General features: G+C 40.9%; 1 protein-coding gene across 1 annotated transcript in view; it reads right to left on the bottom strand.

Annotated features, from left to right (window-relative positions):
* LOC119742021 (Bardet-Biedl syndrome 1 protein-like) overlaps positions 1-11,253 on the bottom strand; it is a 36,067-nt gene extending 24,814 nt beyond the window's left edge. Inside the window, exon 1 of the mRNA XM_038218029.1 lies at positions 11,096-11,253. Within this exon, the coding sequence (XP_038073957.1) occupies positions 11,096-11,175 (80 nt within the window). The 5' untranslated portion in view covers positions 11,176-11,253. The remainder of the gene's footprint in view (positions 1-11,095) is intronic.
* Between the last annotated feature and the right edge of the window lie 10,227 nt (positions 11,254-21,480).

Raw genomic sequence — 21,480 nt, 5'->3', positions numbered from 1 at the left:
TTTGGGTAGCAATTGTGCCTGAAATGCCTTGCATCCAATGGTTATGGTGTTCGACTCACGTGCCATGGCACGTGGGTTCGAACCCTGATGGGGAACACGGTACTGGTGTTCTTGGGCAAGAAACTTTACTACAATTGCCTCTCTCCATCCAGGAGTATAAATGGGTACCTGTGAAGGTAGAGACCACATGTAAAAATGATCTCATGGCCTGATGAACAGGGGTAATATTGTGATGAGGAGGTGTAATATTGAGATTTTTGGTATTAAGCGCTATACAAGCACCAACGTGGCATATCCACCAGGTTTTGCACCTGGTGAGTTTTGTACGAGCAGTTAGTCATACTTTTCCATGTGCATGACTTCATTATTGGTTTCGGTCAAAATAACAGCACATTGATGAAATACCGTTTCTCCATGTTTTTATGCCATTCCAATAGTCAAAAAAATCACATGCGGATGTATTGTTTTCGTTTTGCTGAAAGAACGCACACCTTTTTTGTGATCCGTGGACAGAACTTTATAAAAAAGTTGGTTGTGTTTAAAATTCCGTAACTTGAAAAGTACAAGAGTGATTTGAATGATTCTTGTACTAAAAGAAAGCTTATGAATTGGGCTTTCATATCCTAGATTTTGAAAGTGCTACATGCATAACTTCACTGAAACAATAGTACCGACATTTGGGTTTCGATTTTTTTTTACCCACTCCCGTACAACAAAAACAGAATATACTGCACAAACCTTATTACTTTTACATTAGCACCTTTATGCAAACTGATGACTGACAGACCGGTGCAAACAATAATGAACTGATTCCGTTGGCTCCGAGTTGTCATAGCAACACAAATTAACAAGTGCGAAAGAACAGAACCAGGGTATTGACCTTCCAACGTTGATGACATAAATTGCCGATATACTGCTCGAGGCTCAATGGTGTAGATTCATTCTCTAGGGTTCCCAGGTAATTTACAGTTTTCAAGGCAGTAGAATATTGGCTTTACGTCATAATGTCATATAATTCCCTGCTGTGTGACATCCTGCAGGTATTATTTTTGATTATAAAGGGCCAAAAAATAATTTCCAAATGCATGGATTTTCTTAAAAAACAAAACAATTTTTCTGGGTTCCCTTGTAATTTACAGTTTTCAAGGCAGCAAAACATATTCGGCACTATGTCATATGATTCCTATAGTATGATGTCCTCAAGGTAATGGTTTTTCTTATACAAAACAAATAATAATTTTCTAATAATATAATTTTTTTCACGTAGATTAATACTCTAGGGTTTCCAAGGAAGTAAAATACATTCGGCAGAATGTTAATTCCCTATTGTATTGTGTCCCGTAGTTAATTAAATTTTGCTTATATATTTATGTACACAAAGCTAAAATCATTTTCTACTGTACGAAATTCGGTCTTTTTTTTACCAAATAAAAAAAATATTCTTTTGAGAAATTGACTTGACAGCAAGTGATATTTCTTTTAAAAAAAATGCTGCATATTAGCGCAAATTTTGTATTTATTCTTGTTCACTTTTATCACCAAACCAGAAAAATCATTTTAATGCAAGAAAATTTAGTTTCATTTATTCTAAAAATGAGCAGTTTTCTTGTTAAAGAAGCCGAGTCAACTAAAAATAATATTAATATAAAACGTGTTGCATGCCGGCTCTTTTTTTCTTCTGGTTATCTATAGGCCTAAGTTGTTGGAACAATATCATTCGTCACTGATAAAAATTAATAATAGTAGTGCAATAGTTGATTACGTTACATGTATATATTTCTAAAAGAAGAAAACAATTAAGTTTGGAAAACCCCTTTTGCTCTGCAGTAAACAGCAACATATTCGTTGATGAGAGAGTGAGTTTTATTTCAATTAATATTATGGCCTTTTGTTATGAAATCAATGAAAAAATCTTGAATCTACCTGTATGTGTTTGCTCTTAATATTTCGAGGAAAAAAAATTAAATATTACAAAAATTGCACCCTACCTACATGTACCCATTTCTTCCCCAATGTAATATGAAACACAGTTTTTTTGTGTTGACCTAATTACTTCAATTCTCTTGACATAGGCAACAGTTCTCTGAAAAAACTGACATCCAGAAAGCTAAAAATTCCAAACACCACTTGGTTTAACATAAACCTTCAATGGATACTTTTATCAGATTTTAAGATTGGGTTTTTGCAAATCAGTGATATCAAACATGTCATGTTATGCTAGCTGCGCTTTCTGAGAATTTGAATCAAAAACCTCACAGGTTTAACACATCAAAAGTCCTTATTTGAAACCATAACTCAGTGTAGCTCTACGTGGATGCTGACATCAGTGTATGGTACCCAGTACCTTCCTTTCCCATTGCTGCACCATTGATGCACTCCTCTACCAGGCAGGCGGCAGTCCGGTGACCCTTGCTCCTTGCTTGACGGCTGACTGCCAAGACTGATGCATCTGAGTTTGTCCACAAACTCTTGCTGGCTGTTGAGCTCGTCTTTACTGCCATCTTCATCCATGGGACCCGGATGAGTTCGCTTTGGAGGGTAACTGAAGATGGAATCCAAAATGTCGTCTATGACGGTGGAGGCTGGCGATTTACTGGTCATTGTCCCGGATTGGTAAACTTTTGACTTATCTCAAGCTGGCACAAGACTGTCACTGAAATATCTAGCAGGTTACACAAGGCCCAACACTAAATATAATTTTTCCATGTACATGCAGCTACCAATTTATGCGATGGTTCTGATACGCAATGCATCTGAAAACCACAAATTGACTGTGTATTACATGTTCTGCAGCCCTCCAGCACTCTACATTCTCAGAGCAGTGCCACAACTCTGTGGTTCCTTCCTAAAACGGTGGCAGAAGTGGGATGCACCGCAGTCCATTTCAGACACATAGAAAGAATGAAAAATTGAGGAAGAGTTCAGCAAATCCGCAGCTCAACACCACTGTTAACCTCATCACAGCTAATGAGAAATTTCCAAGTCGGCGTGCCATTCCCTGAAGAAGATGGTACTTACTAATAACCCGCTGACTTTAACAATGTCCCAACACTGGTACATTGATCTTCAACAATCATTGATTGCCTCAGCTGCACAGTGCTTAAAACAGCTGCCTGCCACTCTGGAAACAAACACCAAATTACGACTACTGTGCTGATGAAGGTACGTCACCGCGACAACAATCCTGACTAACATCAGCGTCCCCCAGAGCGACACAATCGATGGGAATCATATCTCACAAGTACCCCCTGCCGTAAATCTGACAAGTCACTCCGACCATATCCATGTATCACATCACGGTTTTGGAGGTAACAAACATCTCGAGTCTCACTAGCACAAGCGCAGTTCCATTAGCAACGGGAGCTGCTCCCCTCGCACACTCACTGGTGTAGGGGGAAGCGCCTTGCAACGGAAAATGAGGAAATTAATATATACTGAGGTGGCGAAGGACTCATAGCACTTGGGATGGCATACATGTAGAAAAAAATTGATGGTGATTTCAGTGAAGCAGGAAGTGAGTGGTTGATGCACTGCTCCTTGAGGGTAGGGGAGGATGGGGAGAGGGTGAAGTTGGCATGTAGGATCTCACTATTGGTTTGGAGCTGGTTCGCTAAAATTAAAAAATGTGCGTGATTTGATAGTTGTTCCAATCAACATACTGCCAGGTCCTATTTTGCACATAGATTATGATCGTGACTATCTGTGAAACACCATAACAAAGGTTTTTTGAAAATACAACAAAACTAACACCTGTACTTTTTCAATGCTATACTACATGTATCTTTTTTTTATCAGCGACACTGATAACCAAGGTGACCGGAAGGTGCATCAAAAATCTGTCAGATTTATCACAAATCTGCCAAATTCCCCAGAATTACTTGAAATACACTATAAACACTTAAAATCACATGCAGATTTGTAGTATTGCCTTTAATTAAGATTCAAATTACATAATAAACAATCTAGACGCATAAAGATGTTGTGAAATTATTGGTAAATTTCGGGCAAAACGTGGATCCGCCACGACGAAGTCCGTTTCCCAGTGAAGCTCAGCACCTAGACCAGCCAACCTGTCCCATTATGCAAGGGTTTGTTTGAAAGGATTGAAGCTTTTTTAAACAAATGTACACTTTTTTGTTCAAATTTGCTGTTTTTCTGTCAAATAACTATTTTTGCAGAATTCTGCCAAAATCTGCCAAAAAAATCCATTCTGTCAAATTTTCTGTCAAACTCGTTTTTTAACAAAAATTCTGTCAAAGTTAGCCGAAAATCGGCTAAAACGGTCACCCTGCTGATAACTCATCCATTTTCATTTAAAGACTCGACAAACACATTAAGTCACAGTTTCGCTGTTGCTTTATTGCAAGCAAGATTTATTTAGCGGTGGCGCACTTAAGCTGATGAGACGTTTCAATTATTATAATGGACGGTGCACTGTGACCATCCAACCTTCGCTAATGACTGTAACAGGATTTAACGTAGCCTCAAAAATGTTGGTCAAGACAAGATTGTGTCAACAACAAAAAAATTACAAATGAGAAAACAGAGCTACACAGGACAGCATCAAGTGAAAATATAAAGGATGTACTGAAAATTATCTACACATTACAAAACCACACCATGGTTTATGACTCAGATATAAGGGGAAGACTTCAATTCTTCTTATGAGTATAAAGACATAAAGGGGGTACTATAAGAGTAGGTCTGTAAGGGGGGCTGAGCGGGTGAGGAGATGACACGCTTCAAATTTTAACATGGAAACTTTAACATTAAGAACACCTCCTTACAGGTCTTATGACCGACAAATACTATAGAAAACGCATCTATTCTCATTTACTTTAGTCAACATGTACATGTACATGCAATGTACATGTATACATGTACTTATAGAGGGTACATGTACATGTACAAAGTACAACAACAATGTTACATTTGATTTCCTTCTTGACTTTAATGTAGCTAAATTATGTTATGAGACTAGGGTAAAAAGTATATTCACCTTCATAGCAATCCTTAAGTGCAATGAGTCAAATGTCCATGTACCTCAGTAATTACCGGTACAATGTACATGTACATGTATGTGCTGTTAATGTTTAAATGCAGTTAATGCACAGTAATGGGTGACGTGTGACATGACAATTTTACTTTTGTTTTTCACAATGTTTCCGTTTCTGCTTAGTACTGCAGCAATCTCCTCGTGGGGATATATTTAAAGTTGCAGTGGCTGGCAGACAAGAATTTAGTAGCTTCCCCCTTAACCAATGATGGGATCTTGAGCCTCTTAAGGCGAATGTTTCAATTGATTTGAAATGTATGTTACTTATTGCCTACAATGCAGTAGAACACTGAGCTGATGCGTTTTTAACAACACCTCAAATAAGTGAAATTTAGGTGAATGCAGGGAAAAGAGGGTGGGGTTCAATCCGGTTGGGACAGGGGTGGGGCAGGAGTTGGACAGGAGGTGGGGATCGGGGAGGGTGGGGGAGGAGCTGCAGCTCCTCCCCCCTAGCTGTACGTTCTCATACTATGTACATGTACAGGGCTATCATGCACTTTGTTGTTTTAATTAAAGGCATAGGATCATTGGCATTTATCCCAAAAGTAACCTACATTGTACCAAGTTATAATCAAACAGTTTACTTGGATTAAAGATCATACTGGTACTAAACACCAATGGATGTAATCATGTTTCATGCTCGGAGGGTTGTGCAATGTTTTTCACTGATTTCTGGAAAAGTGTAATATCCACTGAGTAGGTTAGGTTTTGAACTTTCCTATTTTGATTTTGAGTGATGCATGAGAGTCCCAAAACTTAAGGTATTGAAAACGTGCAATGCAAGAAAATAGACTGGTACATGAAACAACTGCATCAATCAACTGTGCCAATCTGGCATGTCTGGTACATGTACTAGTCTCTATTTCTATACATTTCCATCTATAGTCATGCCACCAGAATACTGAAGGATCAATCTTCTAAAAAAGTTGAACATGTACCAATCTAGTCATAGGCTTGGAATAGAATGCACTCTCAGGTGCAAGATATTAAAGAAAAGTCTCCTATAAAAAAATGACTTGAGACTTCAAACTTGGCTGGCGAAATACTGAGGAGTGAGGACCTTGTCTTTGCCTCATGAAAATTTTGGAGAATTTTGTTGGCTAAAGAGTGAGCAAAGTTGGCCTGATTTTGTTTCGCATGTTTTTCTGCACTTAAGGTCCCAGTCTGGATTTTGAGCAGCAAATGATCCTATGAAGTATTATACCTTTAAACACTGCATGGGTTGCAACTTTTCGACCTAGTTTCTGGCGTACATGTACATGTAACTAGACCTTTTAATTAGATGATCCCATCAAGTGACGTGTCATATCTATTGATTAGAAATTATGTATTCAACTTGTGCCAGCAGTACATGCAGAATTTGTCTATTGTGGGAAGGCTCACAAGATTTTTTTGACTTGCAGGCAACGACATTTATAAAACCAAATTGGGTTGGGGTGTTTGGTGGGTGTTTAGGCGGGGAGCTGGACCTCATCTGAGGCTAGGGGTTGGGTCATCTCTGAATAAAAATCAAAAATTAAAATGTACATTTTTATGCGATATTTGGATAGGTTAATTAAAGTTTTACATGTACATTGCAGTAAAGTCTAGCGAATGGAATAAACAAAACAAACCTAACCCATTAGCCATTGTACTACATTGTTTGTATTCACTGAAGAATCAATAACACCATAGAGTGCCTTGGCACTTTTGGGCGCTACAGTGAGTAACACTGTAGGCATGGAGGTATCAGGCGCTACAGTGACTAAAAGGTAAACATTATCAAAGGCTATGGGCTCAAGTACCCCATCAACGGCCAAAAAAGAAGAGTTGGGGTGGCCTAGACTGGTTCCTGATTCATCCACTGCGTATTTTGAATGTATCCAAACTTACTGGAGGCGGGGATTAGTCTCGGAGACCATCGCGAGTTGAATTTGAACGTATTCGTGCGCCGACGACACCTGATGCGCACGCGAAGACGCGGTGGCTATAACTTTTGCATATTCAGGAAGTCGTGTGTACTTCGCGCACGAACCAGTACAGTACAGTACAGTACGCGAAGTATGTCCCGTCCATGGAGCTCTCAAAAGAGGTAAAAATACGCCCTCTTTTGTTGGCGCACGGAGCCCTGTTAGCCATAGAAAGAGTAAAATACCCATCAGGTATTACAAAATTCCAAAAGTAAAAAAATGGAGGTTCACTACACTCAAGGCAAGTATGACAAGAGCAGTTGCATTACCAGCTCACCACGGGGCGTATTCGAAACCATGTTCCCTTGTGTAATGAACACCAGAACGGATTTCAAATGATGAGAACAAATTACGAAAACAGTGTTCGCAACACTATTTTTCTCCCCACTTATTGAGAATTAAATGAGGATGTCAAGAACAGAGACAGCGGACTTACCGCAAATTACGTTAGCTTTTTGTGCATAAAATTGAAAACACTCATTCAGTGAGGCTTTTCTTGCCAATTTCTATGTTCTGGGATTTCAATTATTTTTATAAGATCATTAGTTTTTCCTTCTTTTCATGCAGCGTTTTAATACGGTTGTTAGCTCCATTCCATACATTCTGGAATTTGTATCTGTTGTGCCCATTCTTGAAAATCACGCATTCTCGAGAATGGGCATGCACATTCTTGAGAATGTGCAACTGGATCCTTGCTCAATCTTGGCAAAAAATAACTCTTCCAGATTGAGCGCACATTCTTGAGAATGCGCGACAAGATAACGGTCTTGTCGATGCCGAGCACCGGCTGCGCTTGGCAAGTCTAGCTGAATCCTCGTTCACTGATTCTCAATAATTATACTGTTGCAACGCAAGGCGCTGAAAAGTAGAGTGGATATGATAAGTAAAGGCGTATTGATATAATAATTGATATAATAATACTAGTGCAAAGAATTCTGATTTTTGGGATAATAAAAGCGAGGGGGGGGGGGGACGTAAGAATGAAGAATGTGAAGAATGGGAATGAATACTGCGACATCCCATAGTGCTGATGCTATTTCCCATTTAAATTACCACCAATTTATTGTTCACATCCCACCATAACGTCGCAGAGCTGGATTCTATCTAGTCAAAAGAGCAATTTTGGCAGCTTCTGGACATCGTTTGTTTTTCGTGGCATGCATATGATACATGCAGGGACTTGTAACTTGTCTAGCCTAAACAAAGCACTTCCCAGACTAGTTCCCAGTTCTCCGTTATTACAAAACTTCCCATAGTGGGCAGAAAAAAGCAATAATAACAGGTTTAATTTGATTCAAATTATCGTAGTTATACGAGTACAGAAGCATAGCACATTTTCTTTCCTCTTTATATGAATTGTTTCCCTTTTAACCGCTATACAATTCATTTAACATAATTATGTTGTGCAATGTTTGTTAAGATTGGGCAAAATTCATAAATTGTGCACGTGATATTCCCACCCAATCTTAAGAATGAGCGCTCATTCTTAAGAACGCGTGCTCGTTCTTAAGAATGGGCGCTCATTCTTAAGAATGCGCGCCCATTCTTGAGAATGTGCATGCCCATTCTCGAGAATGCGTGATTTTCAAGAATGGGCACAACATATCCTTGTGGAGTAATTTCTTTGTTCTCGTGTACTAAAGATTTCGAGTTTGAAAGTGTAGTTCAAAATGCTCCTATTTTAACCAGAATTAATTTCCTGGGCTGAAATTCGGACTTATATATCTCTTACATAAAATACTTAATTTTGCGACAGATCAACACACCTTGGAAATTCCTAGTTTTTGAGTAAAATCCATATGTCTATTTCGTGATAACCTTGTGGAGACGTATTCAATCTTTTGTTCCCTATTAATATTATACCCATGTCTCCACAGGGTACCGTGTAACAGATCGTATGCACTTGGGCGTTCGTAACCAGCAACTTGAGAACACTGTTCGTGGGTCACTCGGGACCTGAATACACCCACGATCTCTGAGTGTGAAACTGAAAACAGGAGTTATTGCAATCGAAAGAATATGGCAGTGTAGGCCTATATTTAGCCGGCTCTGACTTTCTTTAAGTAAACAATATTTTGCCCGATAGGCAAAATATTGGGACTTAAAAATTTTTACCGTGACAAATCTTAGTCTGGTTCTGCCCCAATATTGTCGTTGTGACTTCGTATTCACGAGACGGGAATCAGACCATTTTAAAATTTCGGACTTTATTTCTCTTTGAAAAAAATCCTCCAGATTCAGATCAGCAAAAGAAAATGTAATAGTACTCTGTAATTAAATGTTAAAGTCAATTTAAAATAATAAAAGAACAATATTCTTATTGATAGTGGATATATTGCCAGCGGTAATCCCGGCAAGCTAACATTTACTAAAGGTTTGCCGGCGGCAATCCCTATCAACAGAGGGCGCTGTACTCTCTAAGATAGGGCTGAATTATAAGATATATTAAATTACCACCAACGGTTGTGTAGCTCCTGTGGCCTAGTGGATAAGCAACGGATCTCATGAGCGGGAAGATCCGGGTTCGATCCCCACTGGGGACATTTCTAAGGTTTTTCCCCACCCCAAAAATAAGAATATTCTTCTTTTATTATTTTAACATGTCCCAAACATTTTATTGCAGAGTAGGCCTACTATTACATTTTCTTTTTCAGATTTGTGGCTCTGGAGGATTTTTTTAAAGGGAAAAGGGAAAAAAACCGGAAATAAAGTCCGAAATTGTAAAATGGTCTGATTCCCATCTTGTGAATATGAAGTTACAATGATAATGGTGGCATGGAGCCAGACTAAAATTTGTCACCGGAAAATGTCTATAAACTTAATAAAGTAAAAAAAAAAGCCAGTAGGCCCTAGCTGCGCATGTTCAGTGCTAGACCCGTGAACGTGGCGTTGTATACACACCACGTTCTTGTTTCATTTCGAACCTGGCGAAATCGATCCGACAGACATAATTCCGTATGGGTGTTGAGTACTCACCTAGAAATCTAAATTTGCCCGTCCGATTGTTTCGGCTGTGTAATTTCGACGAAATTTGCCCATCAGTAAAGACCCATACGAACGTGTAGAAATTAGATTTTAACCTGACCCTGACAAATAACCCCGGACGCGTCTGAGTCGCTTGGACAGATTGACGGCTGTTTCATGTCGCAACCCCGAAAAAAAAACCCCGCAGACGATTGGCTGCTCGGCTCATCTCGTGTACAGTACGTGTGTGCACACAAACGCGGGCGCACGTGCGACCGCGTGCGGTGTGGTGCGGTGAGAGAGGAAAGGACTTGAAACTTGTCTAAAACGATGTCTGTTTTAGCTGCGACAGTAAACAGCCGTCAATCATACGAAAATAAAACGCAATGCGCGTGCGTCAGTTGGGAGAAAATGGCAGCTAGCAGTAGCGGACGGACTTCATGAACCGGGGCAAGAATTTTCCTCAATTTTCGTCAAATGCAAGTTTTGACGTACAAATAGAATTCAAGACAGCTTCATATGTGAGTACTTATTACATAGGCAAAATAACGTCCAGTGTGTGTAACGGAGGGAGTCAGAGGGACACGTTCGCCAGGTTCGAAATGACATAAGAACGTGGCGTAGTTTACAAGCCACGTTCACGGGTCTAGTTCAGTGCATATCTGGCAAGCCAACGTTTACTAAGGCCTTAGGTTTGCCGTCTCCTGCTAAATATCCACTGCCATTCTGATTCTTATTTTTTGGGGACAAAAAACCCGGCAGCCTTAACTTAGGCTTAAGCCCGCCCTAGGCCCCTAATCCGTAATCGTTTTTTTTCTTCTGAAACTGAAAGAAAGCCGGCTAAAATCTAGCCGGCTAAATATACACTTCCAAAGAATATTGTTTGGGGTCGCACAGGTCACGCTCAGATGATAAAAACACTCAAAAAAGAAAGTGGGGTGTTGGGGTCCTAAACTGCCGGTAACACAAATTCACAATCACCTCGAACTTCTGTGCACAAATCTCCATGACAACTGTCTCTGGCAATCAATATTGTTATATCACGACTACGATTAATCAGCGCAATTAAACGCCAATTTGTGTTTCTCCTAAAACTCCCATGATGAACAGTTGCAATTTTACACACCTGATATCACTGTTCGCCTGTTCTGATGCCATTTGGGAGTTCCTATCAACATCTGTCGTCATTTTTGTAGAAGGTTTCATGACATTTTTAATCGCATCTTTAAAAATTCGTTCAGGTATGCAGACAATCTGGTAACCCCTGTCACTACCGTTCCAATACATTTCATACGAACGGTGGGACCAGTCTTTATTAAGGAAACTGTAGGTGGCGCTATTGCAAAAATTGGAATACGATAAGTTCGCAGCTATAGTACTATACGGCCGAGGTGCCTGCGAAGGTCCAAGGCGGATTTCAGGTGTGATTGCAACCCCCCCCTCCCCCCCCCCCCCTTTAGCGTTCAGCCGCTGCCTAATGATACTAGTAAAATGGGGCAAAAAATTATAAATGGAATGCTGAAAGTTGATATCAAGTTGCCATAGAATGCACTGAGAGAAAACATCGTAGATTAAAAAAAAAAAAAAAATCAGTCCGGGGGCATGCCCAGGACCCCCCCCCTAGTATATGGCGGGGCACGCCTTCACCCAAATAACGCTTTTTTGCGTTATCCCTGCTTTTTCCACTGTATGTATATTACATTTTTTATACGATTTTAGATGTTTTGTTTTGTTAGTTTAACTTATATTGAATTTGTATCATTATTGTGTAGAAATTGAGAATAAATCAAATCAAATCACCGGGGGGGGGGGGGGGCGGCATCGACCGAAGACAAACCCAGATCCAGGCAGAATTGGAACTGTCATTATTATTATTATTATTTATTTATTTATTCATGCCAATTAAAAAAATATATATAATCAAGATGGGCATTGGGTCGAGGACCTGTCATCCCACATCCAGATTTGAAAATTCAAATTCAATATTGCACATTATATAAAACTTTAAAATATAGGCCTAAAACAAGACAAGCAAGGCAAACTGTCCGTGTTGTAATAGACAATGGTTTTTTCAAGGTTAACTTTTGTGGGTGACTTTTGTTTTCTAAAAACTAATGTGAAACTCAACGTTTGTGCGATCTGGATGCTGCAGCACTGGTAGACGCTTCCAATTTACTTTTGCCGTCCACCTCTATGATCCATCCCAAGCCACCCCGGGCCGATGTACTGATGAATTGGGTTTTCAGTTATTGTTTGATTAAATGGGTTTTAAAGGCCTATACCTCAAAATAGGCCTACAGACTTTCCTCGTATGGTATCATATTAACTACGGGGGCATAGAGGAATTAATCCCATGGACGTCGCCAGGATTTTTTTCTAGAGGGGGCAAAACATAATTATTTCCCCCAAAAAATTCCTGTATTTCTCAACATATTCTCGATTTATCAGTTTTAGAGGGGGGCAGGGACATTTTGCCCCCCAACCCATTAAGTTTACACCACTATGATTTCACGCCTCTTTTTCTTTTCCTTTTTCTCTTTTTTTCCCTTCCTTTTGTTGTTGTTGTTTTTTTGCCCCTTGCGATGCCTATGATTAATCCCTCTCCCCGGCCCGAGGCCTTTGACCCTCTTGCGCCAGTTTTGGGAATGAAAAAGTGAACCTTTGAGTCCCCCATCAATAATAATTTCCTCATGCTCCCCGTGCAACTTGGACCAAATTACTAAATTACATCACTGGTTTCCTCAGTCCAACATAATGTACATATTTATCGTCTCCCCCCCCCCCTTCCCCTGGTTTCCCCCACCCAACACACTCATGTTTTGATATAGCCCTATACTGCAGTTTCTTACCAAAATACACAGCTTGGCAAGATATCCAGCGGCCGAGTGTCGGAGGGTGTGTTGTGGGACCACATACCTCTAGATATCCTCGGTATATCGTTGAAACGTTTGAAAGGGTAAATGGTGGAAAATAATTGTTGAGCGAGTAAACCCCCCCCCCAACCCCCCCCCCCCAATCAACCACCAGTTTTTGTCATGATAAATTAAAGATCACAGACGACGGGGTACTTTTTCAGAGTTGCTATTTTGAAACTCTATCAATCTCAGAGTCATTTTCATTCTCGATCATCCACAAGGGCGGATCGGGGGGGGGGGGGGGCGGCAAAGAGGGCCATGCCAAAAAAAACGGAGCCACATTGTTTTTGTTTTTTAGTTTTAGTGACTTCGCAATAAAGGCAGGCAATGAGTACACCACCATCTTTTCCTAAAAAAACACTGGTTAAAGTTATCAGAAATTGCCTCAGATCGCACCACAGAGCATCTAGAATCCAAAAAAAACATTTCGGAGCCCTTTAATAAGCGGGCCCCGAACGCCCACGCCGTAATTTTTTGGGACACACTTTTTGGGTACCAACATTTTTTTGGCCCCCCCCCCCAAAAAAATTGTGTTCTGGATCCGCCCTTGATCATCCAGTTTCTACTTTCAGTGGGTGAAAGAATAAAATTTCACCGCTCAAAAAAAGAAGTTAGATCAGCGGGAGAGTACTTCAGAGGAATAGTATGTCCTACTAAAATGAATGATCAAAATTTAACGAAATATTTACAATTTAGACGGGCGAAAAAAGTGATGGTAATTTGGAGTAATTTTAATCCCCACATCTGCCTTCAGCATGCTTCATATTATTAAAATATAGCGTCAACTGATGTACAACGCCTTTAAGAAAGAATTGATGTCTTTCAAAAATATATATATGTACATGTAATGAGTTTACGTCACCTTCAAAATTGCATTTTGTTCACATAAACATTTCTCATTGAAATCGTTAAATTACTTTGATTTACACCTGTTGAAAGTCGAGTTGAGAGTTATATTATAATACGAAATGTGAGTAGAATGTTCGACACTCTACCATGAGCATGCATGCAGGCCGACGATCTATCCGCCTTTAAACTTTTACCGATATGCTACAAAGCGCAAAAGGTGTGTGGGTGTGTTGCATGCTGTGTTCAAGAGCAACAGGCGGTGAATCACGAAGCGTCGCCTCCCCCACTCGAAGCGGGCGAGGCGAAGCCTCATTGCAGCCAGGCTCTTAACAGGACAACATTTTGAAGCCTTGTACAAAACAAAATGTGTCGGATAAGGCCAAAAAAAGTGTCCGGTTTCTGGTACGTATGCGCGTGCGTCGCCGTAGCAAAATGAAAAAGTTTTTTTGTTCAATGTAAGATGATGTCTCAAAACCGCCAAACTCACTGGTTTGACTGGAATCCTGCTGCTGCAAAATGTTAACGTGTTTTAGATGGGGTTACGGTCGAGTATAAGCTTTATGTGGCCTCTCTGGACTCCCATAATTATATTTTGCACTAAATTTAGTCTGGCACCATTTGAGGTCATCAGCCGACATTTGAAGAAAAAAAGTAACCAAAAAAAACCAAAAAAAAACCAAAAAAACGCGTCGCCGCACCACTTTTGGGGCAAGCTCACCCATACCAGAAACCAGAGACTTTTTTTTGGCCTAACATGCAATGTCAACAAAAGCTGTACCCGGATTTAACAATTAGGGTTAGCAGGAAATGAAAATGAAAATCAGTATCCCCCCCCCAAAAAAAAAAAACCCACAAAATTTAATAGTCTGATTTATCGGCTGGAAATTGAAATGGCTGGATAGATTATGGTGATATGAACAGACACGTTATGGCGAATAGGTTTCCCTGTCAGTTTTCAAGAATGAGATCAGGTGAAAACCGTCAATAATTTGTCAATGTTGTCTTAAGAGTATGTTTGTCTGAATGCTCCGGAATTACTCCTAGGTTCGGCGGGACAGAAATCCACCTCCAAGGCGGAAGGCACCGTTTGCCTCTCCTGAAGATTCGGAGTGGTCCGAACGAACTGTCAACTTCACAACTGTAGAACAACCTTGCTGTGGTTGGTGCGTTGTCATCGTCGTCTGTCTCCTTCAGTGAGGGTGTCTTGAGTAGGTCACAAGTCCACGGCAATCTTCCCTCTTCCGCTAGTCTCCACAAGTCATCGTCAGTGTGGAAACTGGTGTCCTCCAACCCGTATTCCTCCTCGACATTTGCCGCATCGACGTGATGAGCGCCAAGACCTTGATAACCACACTCGTCCTCTTTAACTTCGGTGCCATTAGGGTAGAGTTTTCTCCGTTTGAAATGCTTCGTCTGTCTCCACTGAAGGAGACAGGCTATTTCACTTTCGTTTGTATTCTCTGTCCGTGTACATATTTTCTGTCCATCAGCTTTAAGCAGGCGGTAGATGGAGTCTTCCAAACAACTCGGCTCGTGTTGCAGTCTACTTAGAATTTCTGAGATGCAAGTTTTTCCATCCTTAGTCCTCTTGACGATGGGTGAGCCGGGCGTTGTTTTCCTGGCGAGAGATCGGTGCCGGCCGTTCTTCGGCCGCTGCATTGCTAGGGCCTCAAGAACGTCCAGCAGTTGTTTGCTCACCGTCTCCCCGATTTGGTCAGCGCTATTCAACGCATGTCCATACTCCAAGGTCTGGGTAGCAGCATCCCTCACTGATGCAACATCGAAGAAACTGGGGCGATGGTTCAATGGGTTTCTCTGGCATGAGCACCTCGTCATGTTTGTCTGTGTGCCTCTAGTTTGGCGCAATTTCCGGGTTGCAGCGCAGACCTCGATGACACTCTCGTCCGTATCGCTCTCCGAGGTGGTCGCCCAGCAGTCAGTCCCGATGCCGTCCGCGGTCCGGCCAGCGAACCAGCCCCACGCCGTGACGTCGCCGTCTGAGCGCCTCCTGAGCAATCCGCGGCTGTTGAGATGCTTGCGGCACCGCTCGTCAAACTTTTCCACCGAGCACCTGAGCGAGTCGACCCGGGACAGGAGCGCGGTTCGGTGCTTGGACAGTAATGCGTCAAAGGAACAGCCACCATGTTCCTTTGACAAGAGTGATTCCGATATCTCCATTGCCAAAGATCAACCGATGAGTAGTTTCAACATCGACAATATGGACGAATCAAGAATTTCTTCAATTATTGTATCATAATTTGGACCTAACAGGGTCAGTGGCAGATAATGCATGATGTTACACTAGGCGATGCAAATGAAAATCGTCAGCGTTTTGTTTCGATCCGTGTGTATGTACAAAACACGGACTGCATACCACCCTACCTGTGCAAATATTTATCTCTTGTAAACTTTGACCGCTCATTTTGTCTAGTGGATGGCGGCCGATAATGATCGGATATTCGTACAATATATTTATATCATTTCTAGGACAAAACAAGCTAACATCATCATAATTCCACACGCCGCATTTAGGGCAGTATGTTCACTTCCGAAGGAATAATATGCGGGTTGAGAGGCCATTATTTTTCCAATCGTTCTGTCACCCTGCTTTATATAATACTGCGTGTATAATAGCTCCATTATTACATGGTTGACTGCATACATTCATCGTTACATGTATAATGCTGTTATGTAAACACTCGTGACTGGAATCTGCAGATGACCAAATTACACGTTGGCAATATCGTTTTTGGAAGAGTCCATGATGAGGTCTTGCAGTTAGGCCAGACAGCAACAGAAAAATCATCAAGTCACAAGTTTATAATTGGTTGTAATGGCCTAATAGAAACATGTGATATTCAGGTTGCAGAATTCCATATGCTTCCATCATCACTTGCAGCCTGTGTACATGTATAGGTCTGGTGGGCGGTCTGGTGACATGCACACTAGTTCACAGAGGATACCACAGATCGAATACCGCTGTATTTTGGTCGATAGCATCTCATGATGAGTTTGATAGTTCTCCAGTAATTAGTCGGCTCTTCTGTCGCTGAATCCTCCTGCTGATCTCGAACTCTTACGATGACACGAAGGCTCACTTCCCATATGTTTCTCCGAATATGATTATACATGTACATGTACATGTAGATGAAAATAACAAGCACGCACAGCTGCATGTGTACCGCCTGGTATATCGCAACGGTTCGGTGATCACAGAGTTTTACGCCCAATCGGGCGACATATTGAGCCCAATTAGCGCACGACGACTCTCATGGTAGGGCGGATGACGCAGATTATTTGTGGTCTTGTCTTAGCTCACACCAGGGGCGGCGGAAGAACGCTTTTCAAACTGGGGGGGGGGGGGGGGGCACCAAAAAGGGGCACTTGCTTAGAAAAAAGGGGCACCTTCCATCAGTGTGAAAGTGGAGGAAAAGAATATGGTCCCGTTCATTTCGCTACAAACCTATATGACGAGGAACAAATTATAAATACGTTTTCCATCTTACTCTTTGTGTTTCTTTTACCTATACATGTAGTTATGTAGCAAGACCATTTTTTTAAATCTCGCGATCGAGAGGGGCACTGTTGCTTTTGATGGCCAGGTCAGTGACAATTTTATTTGCGTGAAGAGCACTATTATTTTTAGGGGCTAATATTTTTCATCTCGAGAGGGGCACAGTTTTATTATTGCGAGAGGGGTACTTCTGTTTTTGAGGGGCAGTTTTGCATTACAAGAGAGGAGAAAATTTTTTTTGTAGCGCGATCATATGCTTTCATATGTGTGCGTTTGAGGGGCAGTTTTGTTTTCATCTCGAGGGAGCACATTTATAACTGCGAGAGGGGCACTTTTGTTGGCCTGGGAAAATCTGGGGGGCAAGTGCAATTTGAAACCCTTAGGTTGGGTGTGATCTTGCAGGACGCTAAGGAAAATAATCAAAAGTGTTTGATGCTTTGCTCATCATGAGAAGCCTGTGGATGCAAGCATTGCAAGCAAGTCCAAGGCAAGTCTCGCTTACCAGCCAGCCTGCTAAGAGTGCTGGCTGACTAGGAGCCGTCATGAGAGTAAGACAAGATATCACCGGCGAGTGGTCGCTGAAGGCCGGAAGTCTTCAATGCAGTTTTCGTTCGTACGAAAGCCCATTAGCGCCACTGCAAGTATATATGTTACAGATTGTGTAATTCGTTATTACGGATTATTAGTTCGTTATTACGGATTACTAATTCGTTATAACGGATTATTTAATTCGTTATTACGGATTATTAATTCGTTATTACGGATTATTAATTCGTTATTACGGATTATTAATTCGTTATAACGGATTATTAATTCGTTATTACGGATTATTTAATTCGTTATTACGGATTATTAATTCGTTATTACGGATTACTAATTCGTTATAACGGATTATTAATTCGTTATTACGGATTATTAATTCGTTATTACGGATTATTTAATTCGTTATTACGGATTACTAATTCGTTATAACGGATTATTTAATTCGTTATTACGGATTATTTAATTCGTTATTACGGATTATTAATTCGTTATTACGAATTAGGTCTGATGTTCTCACACGTGGAGAGCACGTGACCAGGGGCCTGTGTATACAGGGCCGCTAGGCGGCGCTATCTTTGCATACAACGTTTGCACTCCTGTGCCATACTTGCCGAGTATGACTCAGAACGTATGAGTAATTCGTAATAACGAATTAAATAATCCGTAATAACGAATTAATAATCCGTTATAACGAATTAGTAATCCGTAATAACGAATTAATAATCCGTAATAACGAATTAATAATCCGTTATAACGAATTAGTAATCCGTAATTACGAATTAGTAATCCGTAATAACGAATTAAATAATCCGTAATAACGAATTAAATAATCCGTTATAACAAATTAGTAATCCGTAATAACGAATTAAATAATCCGTAATAACGAATTAATAATCCGTTATAACGAATTAGTAATCCGTAATAACGAATTAATAATCCGTAATAACGAATTAAATAATCCGCAACATATATACTTGCAGTGGCGCTAATGGGCTTTCGTACGTTCGGATGCAACAATGCCTGGATGGCACACCCTGGATGGGAGAAAGGATTCGAAAAAGTTGGATGGGAACAATTCGTTCCCAAGCCAAACCACAAGTTAGGTCACAAGTTGTCTTAGTGCATTTTGAATAGTTTGCAGAGTTGTATCAACAATTACGTGAATTACAAGATTCGAATCACAAGTCGGGACAAACATAACAGAGGTTGAACAATAATACAAAGGACTGTCATTGTCTCAGTTCATTTGAATACTTGAACCTTGACGTGAGACTGGATTGACTTGTGATTGGCTTTTGATGACTTGTGGTGAATTGTGACTGGCTCCATTACAACCCTGATGAGACGGCACGACTGCATTTATGACGTGATAAACCGTCCTTATGCGCTGCCTCCGTTGCGTGTCTCAAAGGCAGCGCCGTAGCTACGGGGGGCAGGAAGGGGGGGGGGGGGGCGCACGCCCCCATACAAAATCGTCGCCCTCGGTTGCCCCACTGGAAATTTGCCAATCAAAAAAATCACAGTCCTATAAGTTACTATGCTGAGCATGTCACAATCTGAAGTGGCTTTTTGCACGCTTTATGTTTATTTTTCAAGAAAACCTTGTTTGTATAACGTCCCGTGGAAATCGAATAGCTTCATCTATTAGTCCGACAATGACCATGATGTCAGTTTTGAACAGCCTCCAGGATGGGAAGATGGTGTCCAGCCCTCCCCCCCTCCCCCCCACACACACACAAGTGTGTGTTTGCCTGCAATCGGGGACCCATATTGTCCCTAAATTTACACATCGCCAAATTGGAAATTGGGGACATTTAGGAATTGGGGACCCTATTGTCCTCTATTGTTCAACGTCCCCTATTGAATGCAGAAACAAACTCACACACCCACACATATGGTGTAAATCGAGGATTTTCTATTGTTCCTCTTCCCTTTTCATTTGTTTGTACTTTTTTTGCAACAGCTCTCATTGGTTTTGTACACATTTTCTAACCAAGGAGTCCTCGATTTGATTCCTGTCTTCAATTCATCGATGATATTGCTAGTGTGTGGCTTCGATTGACACCATGAACAAACGCACACATGACTGTAGCCGGTGTACGTGTTTACATAGTCATATTTGGGGACCTTCGGGAATGGGGACCCTATTGTCCTCTATTGTTTAACGTTCCCTATTGCAGAAACAAACTCACGCTGTGATTGCATTTAAAAGGGGAAGCTATACACGCCAATATGACTATAGAGGTCGCTGTTGATATGGCTGATAATTATGACAAAACAACAGGTTTCGGGCGCAAAAAGATCGCAGTAGGGGGGGGGGGGGGACAACTTCTCATGTTCTGAATTCATGTCCCAAAATAATGTAAAATTATCAAGGTTCCGGGTCCCAAAATGTAGATTCGGCCGGATTCCAACACAATCGGTAAGCTCCAGTGATTTATTCATTGAATCATGGTTACGCATTTTTTTGGTATTCTGAGTGTTTTGATACGATTAGGCCTATTTGCACTTTTTCTAAGTGAATTTGGTGAGATAACTTGCATGAGCATAGTGTATACGCAGCATGTCGAGTGGAACTACACGTTAATTTGGGTTAATGAATAGATCAATGATTTACTAGGTTTTCCTGTAATTGTTACTAAAGTTAAGTGTTATAATGTTTGTAATATTACAGTGAACCACCTAGGAGCGTAAATCCCGGGGATGCCCCCCCCCCCCCCCACACACTGTTAGACCGGGGGGGGGGGGGCTATTGACTCATCCCCCACTTTTTCGTGATGAGAAAAACAAAATGCGGATTTTTAGTTATTTTTCGAACATCCCAACAACCCAAAATTAATGTTTTCAGTGGCACTGACAAGTGGAGAAACAAAGTACACATCTTTTGAAATGCGCTGTTTTGATGTAACAGCGAGTGTACATGCATGTTGATATGCATCTGTATCCTGAAGAGCGCCCCCTTGTGTAATGTGGTTGTCATCCCACCTAATGCGCCAAATGCAGCACCACCACACCACTACTGTTGCCTCGTCATCATAAGTGTGCATTAAGAAGGGACCGAATAGGCCTATAGTTTCAAATAAAACACTTATGTGGCAAATGCTTTTTTCCAAGGCTACACCGGGTACAATTGCATTTTTGAATTATGCTTTGTACATGGACTCCTACTCGTTTGAAGCACGGACACTTTCTTGGCATGACACACCGGTATTTCATATAAAGAAAGTGAGTGCCTAATGCCGAGACACTGCAATGGATAATATTTTATGACAGAAATAAAATATTAATAAAGTTGACCTTTCCTGATGAAATGTGCCCTTTTTTTTGGGGGGGGGGGTGATAATAAACTATGTACGATCAATGCTACAACTTTCTAGAGTATCTTTTCTTTATGTACAAAACATTGTTTGAACTACCGTAACGGGCATAGTTGACACTTGTTGTTACTGAAATGTGCACGATCAATACTATATGTATGTGCTCAAAGCATTGATTTGAACTACGGGCCAGTTAAAGTATACCCAGTAAGTCCCAGTTACCCTCCCCTAACCCTTGGCGACAGGTCGGTGAATCCTCTACAACTTTCCCCAAAATAACAAACTGAACACAAACCTTCGCAGAACAAGATGAACAACTGAGCATACTTTAAACAAAAAAAAACAGGGTTAACAAATTAAGTGAAGAATTTGG

This window comes from Patiria miniata, unplaced genomic scaffold (assembly GCF_015706575.1).
Source record: "Patiria miniata isolate m_02_andy unplaced genomic scaffold, ASM1570657v1 HiC_scaffold_5, whole genome shotgun sequence".
Classification (NCBI taxonomy): Eukaryota; Metazoa; Echinodermata; class Asteroidea; order Valvatida; family Asterinidae; genus Patiria; species Patiria miniata.
This window is presented reverse-complemented; position numbering and strand designations above follow the sequence as displayed.